Genomic DNA, 12,307 nt, shown 5'->3' on the forward strand with positions numbered 1-12,307 from the left:
CCATTTCTTGACTGATCTCTAGACTTGAAGTTATTTATGAATTTTTAAATATAGGAATGTATATTTTAAAGTACAATTTAAGGCAATCACTGTCTTTCAGCAGGAGCTTTAACAATGTCACTGAACCTGAACCAGGATTCTGTTGTAGAAAGGAGGATGCACTTCAGCTGATATCCCCTACCCTCAGGGATGCCTGCTAGACCTGTTGGGATTACAGTCAGAAGAGTGGGTAATGCCATGAGCTCATCATGGCTCTCTGTGTTTCAATAGGCTTTAGTTTGTGTCACGTCCATTGTTTCAGTTTCTTGTGTATGTGGACAAAATGCAAGAAAACTTTATAAATGTTTTTACATGCTCTCTAGATTACAGGAGCTTAGAAGTTCAGTGTAATATGGAATTAGTGAATAAGTCTTACCTCTCTCTTTGCCTGCCTTGCTTCTCTGTCTGTTCACCTGTACATTTTTATTCATAATATGTTAAATGCAATCTTGCAATTAATAAAGCACACTCTTGTGTTTGTTGTGAATAGCAGTACAACCCTCGGTCCATAAAGTTTCCCATACAAGACAGAGTAAATCAAGGCCAAACATGGGTGAATTTTTGAGCTTTAAATTTTTGAGCAAGAGTTTCTTCACATTTGTTTCTTGCATCTATGTGCTCAGTGCCTTTGATGCACTTGGCTGGGTCTGCTCTGTGTGGAAACATTTGAAAATCTGGTTGTTACATTCAGATGCCTCACAATCTACTGGTGATCCATCCCATAACTAATTACACCTCAGCCGCCTCAATTACTGTAGGATCTTTCCAAGTGAGCTACACCAATTTCATTCAGTATTATTCTATTCTGTTCCATTCTGTTCCATTCCATTTCTTCCCTTTCATTCTCCTTTTTTAAGAGACAAATAGGTTTTTGCTGTAAAAGTAGCTGTCTAAAAGCTGCTATGCTCTGAATCTATCAGTATGTAGTCAGCTATAATGATGTAGCAGAACAAAACAGTCGTGAAACTTAAAATTCTTAATTACCACTGAGATGTGATATTCCCATTGCAGTTAGGCTTTCTGGATAGGGTTAAAGTTCTTTCCCCTTGTGCAATATGATGCTGTTAGGGTGATTACTAGTCACGGCTTTGGAATTACACTCTTCTTCAGAGCTCTAAGCCAAATGAAGGTGTGGGGAGGCTTTTCTCAAATCGACGCCTTATTTCTCTCTCCTGCCAGGCTGTTCTCAGTACAGAGAATTATTCCCGCTGTCTTCTTCCAACTCTACAGCCCAAACTCAGCTGAGCCCAGGATGCGGCAGACTCTGACTTCTGTGACAACTGCTGAGGGTCCTGGAGGCTGCCCCCCGTAATTTGCTGGAGCTTCTGTCCGTAATGTGGTGTGTGCTGCTGTTGCTTTGGGAAATCTACTGATTAAACTCGGTGGTTGTGCTGAATTTTCTTTGAAGACATGAGATGGCAAATTTGGCCCTCTGGCTTTCAGTTCATCCCTGCACAGGTCCTTGTCCGCTCTCTCTACAGTAACTACGGCTGCCTGATGTTGGAAGTACAAACGCCGCGGTGTACCGGGTCCCTACGGCGCCTCCCAGAGCCCGTGCGGTCCGAGGTGCCGCGCGTCCCGGGCATGCGCTGCCTGCGGCTCGGTGTCCCTGCGCGTGACGCCGCAGCGCGGGGCCTGCCGCGCGCTCCTCGCGCTTTGTGCGGAGCCCCGGTGCGCGGCGCTTTGTCTGCCGCGGGGCCCGGGACCGGCCGCGGGCGGCGCGGTGTGCTGCGCGGGCGGCTCGCCGTCACCGCTGCAGCTCCTGCCTCCAGTGCCAGAACCACTGCGGCGCCAGGCCTGCTCTCAGCACGGGTAGCGCGCTCCCCGATCGAGCAGCTCTGGGCGGTGCCCGCCGCGCTCCGCCCCGACCGGTGTCCGCGGACCGTGACGCCGCGTGCGGGGCGGGGCGGGGCAGCGTCCGGTGACGGTGACGGCGGCGGCGGCGTCAGCGGGGCCCGAAGCAGAGGCGAGCGGAGCGGGGCCGGGAGCTGTCGGCCGGCAGGATGCTGGAGATCCAGCTAGACGATGGCGGCGTGGGGGGGTACCCGGGCGATGATTACTGCTCGGGGTCGGTGATGTCGGAGCGGGTCTCGGGCCTCGCCAACAGCATCTACCGCGAGTTCGAGCGACTGATCCACTGCTACGACGAGGAGGTGGTGAAGGAGCTGATGCCGTTGGTGGTGACGGTGCTGGAGAACCTGGACTCGGTGCTCACCGACAACCAGGAGCACGAGGTGGAGCTGGAGCTGCTGCGGGAGGACAACGAGCAGCTGCTCACGCAGTACGAGCGGGAGAAGGCGCTGCGCAAGCAGGCCGAGGAGGTGAGCGCCGCCGCCCCGAGACTATTTTGGCCACGGCCGGGCGGGGGCCCCAATGCAGGGCAGCGGGAGGGCCGAGGGGGTGGCGGGGGCGGCTCAGGGATGCGACCTCGGCCACCTCTCACAGACCTTCGCTCCATCGCCCCGATCGCCACCGCTGGCGGGTCCCTGCTGCCCGTGCCCCTGCGGTGGGCCCGGTTTGAGGGGAGGCGGTGTGGGGGCCGGGCGCCCCGGGGCAGCGACCGTCGGTACCTTCTAGAAGGCGAGGCGAGGCGCATCCCCCCACGCGGGGGCGCGGGGCTCCTGCCCCCGGCACTCCTCCGGCCCCGGCAGGCCCGGCTCGGCTCGGCTCCTCCGCCGCACCGCGGGGCCTGGGCCACTGCGGCTGAGCTGCCCCGTGATAGCGTGAGGGAAAAAAACCGAACCACAATAGCTGCAGTCCTGTGGAATTCCTGAGAAATTAGGAATTCAGTTTGCAATGCCAACTGCATCCGGGGGGGTCAGCATAATTTGTGGTGTAAAAAATAGTTTTTAAAATGGGCAATTTGTGCAGTCATCCAGCATTCTCAATTCTCAACAGCTGTAAGCAGTTTCGTTGGAGGCAAGGAATTGCCTTTAGAGTATAAGGTCTTATTTTTGAAACTTATTTGTATCAAAACTACGCCTTGAGTTTTAATAAAATCGTTCCCAAGTCAGCACCTGCCGTTTCCTGGAGCGTGGATGCGCTCTCGGGAGAGCGGGGGCAGGGTTGCCCAGCTGGTGGGGTTGTTTGGAAGTGGCTCATGCGAAATCCAACCCCTCTGATGGAGAGGAGGAAGAATGCTCCGGTTACAAGGGCTCGGACGTTGACAAGACTGAGGGGAGGTGATCTGCACTCTGTCATCTTGCTGCATCTGCGCCTGTTCCTGCTGAAATACAGAGCATTCTTTCAGCCTTGAAGGCTGGAAGCCGTAGGGATTGCTGTTCAGCCTCTTGGAGTGACAGTCTGTGAGCTGGGATAGAGCTTTGGTGCTGAAAACAGTCCATCCTCACGGCATCATCTCCTTTAAACTTCTTCAAAAGTGGGGTTTTTCTGTCTTTAAGGAAGAGCAGATTTAAGATTCAGTTGCTTTCCTCGGGGTCAAGTTCTGATTTGATATGAGATAATAAAATAAAAGAAATGGTAGTAATGAAATAGTTGTTGAACTGGAGAATGGTGTAAAGCAGATGTGAGATTTTCATAAACATGTTCGTGTTGCTTAATAATCATGGGCAAGAAGCTTGGTAACTCAGTGGGGAGGACACTTGTGGTCCATTACTGATACTGAAAGCAAGAGCCAGTCAGTTAAAAGTTTTAGTCCCAAGTTCTAATTATGTATTAATGGACTAATAAGTGCTCCTAAAGTTCTTTTGAATACTTGTAGGGGTCGAAAATTATTCTGAGTACATGATGTTTATTTATGATGTGTAGAGACAGTATTTTGCAGCTTTTGAGAAATAATTTTTATAGTGCACTATTTATGGGAAGAAAATGGGACTGCCAGTGGGGGTTGGAACAGTCCAGTTGGAATAATCTTGCATCTTTGGACTGGGGTGGATTTCTCTTCTGGGCTTACTAGATACAGGATGTGTTTTCTGGAAGCAAATGTACTGATGGCAGTTACATTCCCTGCAAGGAAATTTCAGAACCATGGCAGAATACCATTTGCCAATGATATTTTTAGAAAGTGAGATTTAAAAAGTGCCAGTGATGATGATGATGAAGATAACCTGTCATCCTTACACACAGTAAGTGGGAGAAGTTTCTGCAAGGAGACTTGTTATCAAAAAGGAATAGATAATGTGTTTCTTATGAGAATAAATGAGCATTCTGCCTCTACTAGCCCCTTATTACAAGGCCATGCTTATTACACGGATGCTGTTTCCCTCAGTATATAATAAAGTACATTATTTATCTGTGCCTCTTTCCCATGCACTGCTTGCGCTGCAGTAAATTGCATGGTATGAGGGTAAAAGTCTGTATATGACAAGGAATTCTGCTGGCTCCCAGGTAATTGTACGCAATCAATGTGTACAATTGATGTACAGAAAACTGTTTTATTCCCAGGACATGCATTGCTGCTCTGAAACAGTGCCATAGTGACCAGGGACTGTCCATCCCACCTCTCCCAACATCATCAGTTTCCTGGGCTGTGCCTCAGGTCTTGGGTTAGATCTTCTCTTCCAACTGGGAAAATCCTCCCCTGGAAACAGGATTTGACCTCAGTCTTGATTCTTCTCTGTGTATGAGCGCCAGTTACTACAATTAAATTGACACTGAGAGGTTGGAGATGAAAAATGGATCTGTTCTCTTGCAATATCCTATCAAAGGACCCTGAGTTATAGTTACATTATATTAATTTATTAAATTCAAAGTAACTGAAACCACAGGTGGACATTGTTCTGGCATTAAAATGTGCATTGTGTTGGCTGATTACCACTGTGCAGAGCCATCACACCTTGCTGTTCATCTTTATGCAGCAGTTCTGCATGAACAGACTGTACAGGTATGGTTGTTAACTTAGGGTTAATCGTAGAATTAGGGTTAATTGTAGAAACATGGAATAGTTTGAGTTGGAAGGGACCTTAAAGATCATCTAGTTCCCTCACCTCTGCCATGGGCAGAAAAACAACTTCCTTTTCATTAAGGCCATAAAGGAATGTTTATTTTTCAAAATTACTGTCTTAAGACAATTCTGTGTATTGTCTTTTAAATCAGTCTTTGCCAAATGCAAATTAATGTTTTACTTTCTAAATGCTTAGGTTGTAGAGACTCCATGTTTTTCATTTATTTTAAAATAGGACAGCAGAAGCATCCGGGCAAGTGGATTTAGAATAGGAGTTTGTTGGCATGAGGCAGTGCTGTCAGTTGCTGTTGTTATGAAGCTTAGTACAGAATTTTGCAATTTTCTGTGACCTCCCAGCTACTGAAGATATGGGATTGCACCAGATTTTTGGTGGTTTTGTTTTCTTCCATCTTTTTCATATGAACATAGAATACATATGTGTGAACGTAGGGTCATTATTGCTTGTGCGGTGTGGTGGTCTGTGGAATCACAGACTCCTCTAGTGTGTCGCTGATCCCCTGGTCTGACCCCTCCTGAAGGCTTTTTGTAGCTTGTGTTCTGTGGTGTGGCAGCACAGAACCTGGGAGCAACTTCCATTGGAATGCCGCTGGGAAAACCTGTCTCAGTACTGGTGGCTGTTCCCATACACTGACTGCTGGGGTGGTCGGTGTGTTTCCCGGCTGCAGGTGTTGGAGGGCAGGTGCTGCTGCCATGTCAGTGTCAAGAGCCTCTGCTGGGCTCTTGGAGAAAGGAGTCTGCATGTAAATGTGTGGCAGAGCCTGTTGAGATGCAGTTCTCGTGGACTTGTGTTGATGTTGGACTTGGCCAGGAGATGGGCAGTGCTGCCTCGAGCTGCCTGAGGTGCAACGTGGGGTTCAGCAGCACAGTAAACCCTTGAAGCAGTGTGTCCTGCCTCCTGTGACATTCCTAATGGGCCGTCTTCAGCATTGTTGTCTTGTGGGCTTCTCTATGGGACTTTTGACAGAATCAAATCAGACAGAATCAGTCAGATGGGCTGAGGTTGGAAGGAGCCTTTGAGCTCATTTGCTCTAACCCATTGCTCAAGCAGAGTCACCCAGAGCAGGCTGCCCATGAGTGTGTCCAAGCAGTGTTTGAGTATCTCCAAGATGGTGGGAGACTACAAGACCTCCTTGGGCAACCTGTCCAGTGCTCATAGGGAAAACTGGTTTTCTGATGTTTAAAGGGAGCTTCCTGTGTTCCGGTTTGTGCCCATTTCTTCTTGTTCTGTCACTGGGCACCACTGGAGAGAGACTGGCTCCTTCATCTCTGCACTTTCCCTTCAGGTATTTATATACATTGATGAAACCCTGCCCGCCACCCCCGCCCCCATTGCCCCCAGCCTGCTCTTTCCAAGTACTCCAGTCCTTTTATCCTTGGGGCCCTTCACAGTGCTTTCTCTAGTCTGTCTCTGTCTCCCTTGTGCTGGAGAGTCCATCCCTGGGCACAGCACTCTTGACCTGCTGGCCATAGCCCAGGACACTATTTTGCCTCAAGGTCACATCACTGGCTCGTGTTTAACCTGGTGTCCAGTAGCAACCCCAGTTTTCTGCCAAGCTGGGTGGACCCAGCAGGTGCCTGTGTTCCCCAGGGGCGGGATGTGAACTCTGAAAGCCCTTTGCTGGCATTGCCAAGTGTAGGACTTTTACTTGAAAGGCACCTGGGTGTTGTCCTCCTTTCCCACAAGAAGCAGTGTCCCCATCTCCTGCTGTCATGTCTCTGTGGCCATCACTCCTCATTATAGCTTGCTGTTTTTTGCATTGTTATTTACCTTATAAGCACGTTCAATTACCAGTAAGTAATTTTTATGTAATAAGAAGGCTCTGGTGTCTTGTTTGAAGATCAGTGCAGTATTTTGGAAGAACCGGTCCTTTGTGAGGGACGCTGTGGCTTCCACCTGTACCTGAAGAACTTTCCGACAGGGTGGCGATACGGTGAGCTTGCTGGCTTTTGTCTGCATCTCAAACAGCACAAGAGCTTGTAAAAATTTCCCCCCCTTTGTTAAGGGATGTCTTAAATATTGTCCCACCTCATACCCTCCTTCTCTTTAGGAAATTGGGGAGGAAGGATGACAAAAGTCATGATTGTGGGCTCCAGCCCCTGGTGTTCGCTAGAAGTCCTTTCTTTTGTCTTGCCTTTTATCTGCTTTCTCTGTGGAATGACTTGCGGCCTGGGAAGGTGTTTTGTTTCCCCACCCTGAAAACAGATCTTACAAATAGCTGAATAATGGGAATTTCTGCTGCCTGATGGTGACCTCATACCATCCAAGGAGGAAAACTTTGTGGAATATGGGAGACCAGATACTTTTACCTGGATCCTTTGCACTATAGGCTGGTGAAAATAACTGACAAGCATGAAGTGCAGGTTCACTTGGTACCAGATCTGTCTCCATATCCTTTAGGCCCTCTTGGTCCGTTCCTGGAGCTTGCAGGTACTGTCAGATTTCACCCACAGAACAAGTCTGAGAGTCTTTGTGGTTATTAGAGGGTTATTCCAATTTTCCTTGAATTCTTTTCTGCAGTTGTCTTGATTTACAAAAGCTGTTGGTCCTGGAGAAACCAGATTCTTTATTTTCATCAGAACTACTGTAATACTTGTAAAGATGATTTTCTGCTGAGCAGGCAGATGTTTGCTTATGTATTTATGTTACTTTTTTCCTTTTTTCCAAAATATGTCCATTTAGTTGTTCAGAAGTAGAAAGAAACACAAGTGAAAGCATCTGTGGTGATTCCATTGTGTCTTCTGGATGAGGCAAAGCTCACATTTTGGGGATGTTAACCCTTGTGTCTCAATTTTCTCTTATGCCCTTTTTTCAGTGATTTCATTTGACCATGATTCAGAATTGATAATGGTCAAATGATCAATTGACAATACAATTGCACAATATTGTAGATTATGATTAAAACTCATCAACTAAAGATAGTAAAATTAAAGTAACCAACAACATAAAATTGTTTCTGGAGATAATTGAGTTTGAAATTTATATCTAAGTAGGTTAGGTATTTTAGATGAAGATTCTAATGTTCTCTCTGAACTGGTAAAAGGAACTCACTGGCCATCCTTACAACCTGCTCAGGATGTCTTCACACTGAATTATCTCTCCCCAGGCTGAATTTTCTCACCTTTGTAAACATGTTGTCTGACAACTTCTGCAATAGAAATTGCTTAGTAAAGAAAAATAACTTTGTGTTTCAAGCATTATTTAAGATTGTCATACAAATAAATATGCGTTAGGTAGACATGGATGTGTATTAGAGAGGCTTGTTATGTAAATTTTACTGTATAAAAGATGTAGCTTTTTACCCCAGAGTGTGCTTGATTTGTGGAAGCCTACACCTTGCAACCTGCACAGAATAAACATCTCATTTCTAAATTAGCCTTAGTGTCTTTATTTAGAGAGCTCCTAAAATTGACAGCTCTCACTGCGTTGGCCTACCATCAGCACATGCCCCCTGTGAAAGGTTGGCAATGTTGGGACGCTGAGCATGCCTTGCCTTACAAAACCTGTAGCAATAAAACTGAATAGGATTGTAAGCTAAAATTTTATCATCCCGTCATGTGTCTTCTGATGCAGGACTAGGATTGATGTTAATACAAATAACTGAAAGGAAATAATTCCTTCCTTTCCCTGAAGGTGGACTGGGGGGCATTTGTTGAGGGGTAACTCAGTGATGCCTTTTCTCTGCTCAAAGTGGGGGTAGAGAGCTGTGTCTGCCAGCAGCAGGAGTGTTGCTTGCCATTCTGGATCAGGTGCTGCTTCCCTCGCTCCTGCCCACAGGACACCAGGGCAGGGACCACTCTCTTCCCTTTCCTGGTATCATGATAGTGTTGTGGCAGTCTGCCCTTTTCTCTTTGTCTCATCATTTGTGCGTGGCTGTACAGAAGAAGGGTGATGGTTGGCTGTGGAGTGGGGTGACAGCACAGGTGGAACCTGGGCTGGCAGCAGGGAGGCGTGCTGAAGAATGTAGAATGTGCTGCACTGTTCTGGAGACCTCAGCTCCTCAGCCAGTGCTGGCTTTGAGTTGTGGAGTGAGGTGTGTCCTGCTGCTGGCTTCTCCCCAGCTGGTCTGATAGAGGATGCCCAATGCAGACTGAGAGCTGAAGTACAAATGCTTTGGAGTTGTGCTCCAAGAGATGCAGAAGCAGCTTGCCCTTCCCTTGCCTTTGTTGATCTTCTCCCTGTCAAAAGTTTATGTGCAGAATAAATTTTTTTGGTGAAAACTTCATGTTTCTACCTTATTAGAGGTGATGTTATAGGACATCAGCTGTTGGAAAGCTACTTGCTATAGACACATGACTAGTTATTACAATTTTTTCCAACAAATTGTGGGAATTCTATATTGATAGGGTGAAATGCATTTTGAGACTCTTCTGTTTACAAGTTCTGTTAATTTAAAGGGGTTAACTGATGCATATTTCTAAATGACTTCTCTATGAGGAATCAGGCTTTCCACATGTAATGCCAATCAGTCCTTGCCATTTGGTAACCTTTATTCTTGCTAATCTTGGAGGGAAAAAATCTGTAACCATACACAGATTCTTTATACAAATCCTCACTCAAGCTCATGGCTAGTTACTAATATTCATAAATATCAGCGTGTTACTAAAAATTGCCTTGAAAGTAAAATAGTGAGCAAGAACTGTGAGCTGTAATTTATTTAAAAAGCAGTTCAGGGTAATCTGAATATCAGTTAATAATGATGATCAGAGGTGATGGCCAGGTTTCTCCTCAACAGGGTTAACTGCATAAGTCAAATTGTGATCCCCAAGTGAGCTTTTATGAGAAACATTTTTCCCTCTGGTGCAATGGAGCAGCTGCTGCCTGGTCCCTTTCTGTTCATGGCTCTGCAGATTGATTTGTCAGTGATACTTTTGGGATTTCCCCAGGTATTTGTAGGCAGAAGTTACTACTGGAGTTTCAGGAAGCAGCTGTAAGAGAAAAGCAAAGAAGTCTGGGAGGATTTGGCTTTACTACCATTGTAGATGGATTTAAATTATAGAATCACAGACTGGTTTGTGTTGGAATGGACCTTCAAGCTCATCTCATTCCACCCCCTGCTGTGGGCAGGGACACCTCCCGTAGACCAGGTTGATCCAAGCCCCATCCAAATCCTGGCCTTGGACACTTCCAGGGATGGGGCAGCCACAGCTTCTCTGGGCAACCTGTGCCCGGGCCTCCCCACCCTCACAGGGAATAATTTATTTGTAATATCTAACCTCCTTTAGTTTTAAGCCCCTTACCGCATCAAGTCTGGAGAGGGATTGCAGTAACTGAAGTTTAAAGAAAAATCCCCAGTCAGTCTTCATTTATCTGAAAATGATACAATCTTCCATGTAACAAAGGCATCTTGGCCACCTTCATTCTTTTCCTCTGGGGAGGATGAAGATGGCCCACATCCCCATCATCATTGGTTGTCTTAGTGCCTCTGACGAGCTGTAGCAGGCTGGATCCTTTCATGCCATTGAGGAGGAAGCAAGGGGTGTCCCAGATGAGAGAAGCTGTATCTTGCCTGGCAGGACAGGTGGCTTTAGTTCAGGATTCTGTGGGAAGCACCGAACCTTTTGCTCCTGAGTTGGATTGTTACGTGGCCTCCTCTGTTCGTGAACACATGCTGGTGTCTATTTTCTGTCCCAGTGCCCTGCTTGGAATGGACTTGCTCAAAGCAGGACAAGATGCTCAACTGAGTCTGATAAAAACAGTTTCAGGCTCTTATTTATCTTTCCTCTTCTGCCTGGGTCTTGGCTATCCCGCTTGGTGATATGAAGGTGAGTTGCTGCTCAGTTCCAGAGCAGATCTGCTTGTCCCCCTCAAGACAGGAAACATCAACAGAGTTGCCTGCCCATTCATCTGTAGGGTTTTGTGGGAAGGTATTCCCATTGGACACGTGCCAAGTTTCTCCCAAAACATAATTGTACATAATAATTGTAAATACTAATTGAAAACGGGAAAATTTACTGATCTTTTAATGGTTGGGTATTTTCAAGGCATATGGCCCAAAAGCACATTAGCTTTTTGCCCTTTTTGGGTTTGGGATTCTGTGCTTCTAAAAGGACTGAAAGACCTCACTGGCAATACATTTACAAACAGCACATATGGGAGCAGTGTACAGTGTGACATACCATACATCTTGAAGAACGTGGGTATGGAGAAGTACCTTCCCTTCCCCACAATGAAGAGAGATGTCATTTCAGTGTATTTTATCATTTTCTTTCACCAGTCAATGGTAGCTTTAGAAGAGAGCTCAAATACATGTTTTGTTTGAGCTAAATCAGTAATCACTATTTATTAGCAAAACTGGAGAATTCTACTTTGGAGGGGAGAACAGTGTCTTGGCAAGGACATCACAAAATCATTTAGGTTAGAAAAGACCTTCAGGATCATTAAGTCCAACCTTTGACCCATTGCCACCTTGTCAAAGAGACCAGAGTACTGAATGCCATGAACACCATGTTTCTTGAACACCTCCAGGGACAGTGACTCCACCATCTCCATGGGCTGGGCTGCCCCGCTGCTCCTGGACTGGAGTTGGGGTTGGCGTCAGGTGATGTCTGTCAGCTTCCTCCCTTCCGCCCCTTCCGCCCCTTCCTTCTGCCCCTTTCTTCCTTCCGCCCCTTCCTTCCTTCCGTCCCTTCCTTCCACCGCTTCCGCCACTTCCTTCCTTCTGCCACTTCCTCCACTTCCTCCCTTCCTCCTCTTTCTGGGGCCCTGCCCTCCCACCAGCCTGCTCCCCTTCAGCTGAAGTGCCCCTGGCTGTTCTGCTTCCTACTTTCACGTGGTCTTTGATCTTCTGCTCACTTTGCTACAAACTTTTAAACTTGTAAACTAAGGATGTAATATCTCTTGGGATAGTTTTGTGGTTTAACACAGGTTTTCATCACTTCTGTATCTGTGCTAAATGCAACTGCAGTATCTTTGTAAGTTCCACTTATTTGAACTTCAGTAGCCCCACCTTTGTCCCGCCTCCGTGGTTATGTGCCTTGTCATCCCTTCAGCTGAGTGGTTTTTGTGGTTCAATCAAAATTCTTGAGTTCAATCAAAATCACATTATTTGCACCATAATTCCAGATAACAAAAATTCCTACAAATATATTTTTTCACTTACAAAGGAAGACAAGTTAACACTACCAGCTTGTATAATTTTATTTTTTTTCCTTTTTATATTGTTAATTCCATTAATATTTGTTTTACTGTCTATTGTTATCGATGCTCTCTCTCTGCTCAGCATTTAAAACCAGTACACCAGGGTCTTTTATCTCCCTGAGTGGAGGCATGTGCTAAGCTATGCAGAAGGCAACTGTAACTTCAATAATGCAATATCATACATGAAAAAAAAATTTTTTTGGAAG

General features: G+C 46.3%; 1 protein-coding gene across 15 annotated transcripts in view; it reads left to right on the forward strand.

Annotated features, from left to right (window-relative positions):
- The first annotated feature begins 1,922 nt into the window (after positions 1-1,922).
- Positions 1,923-12,307, forward strand: part of MAPK8IP3 (mitogen-activated protein kinase 8 interacting protein 3) — a 72,741-nt gene continuing 62,356 nt past the window's right edge. For all 15 annotated transcript variants that reach the window (XR_014616552.1, XM_084216655.1, XM_084216668.1 and 12 more), the window contains exon 1: positions 1,923-2,360. Coding sequence is in view for 14 of the 15 variants with exons in the window: in XM_084216655.1 (XP_084072781.1) it covers positions 2,043-2,360 (318 nt within the window). In the remaining variant the exon portion in view is untranslated. The remainder of the gene's footprint in view (positions 2,361-12,307) is intronic.

Source organism: Fringilla coelebs (assembly GCF_963513975.1).
Source record: "Fringilla coelebs genome assembly, chromosome: 16".
NCBI lineage: Eukaryota > Metazoa > Chordata > Aves > Passeriformes > Fringillidae > Fringilla > Fringilla coelebs.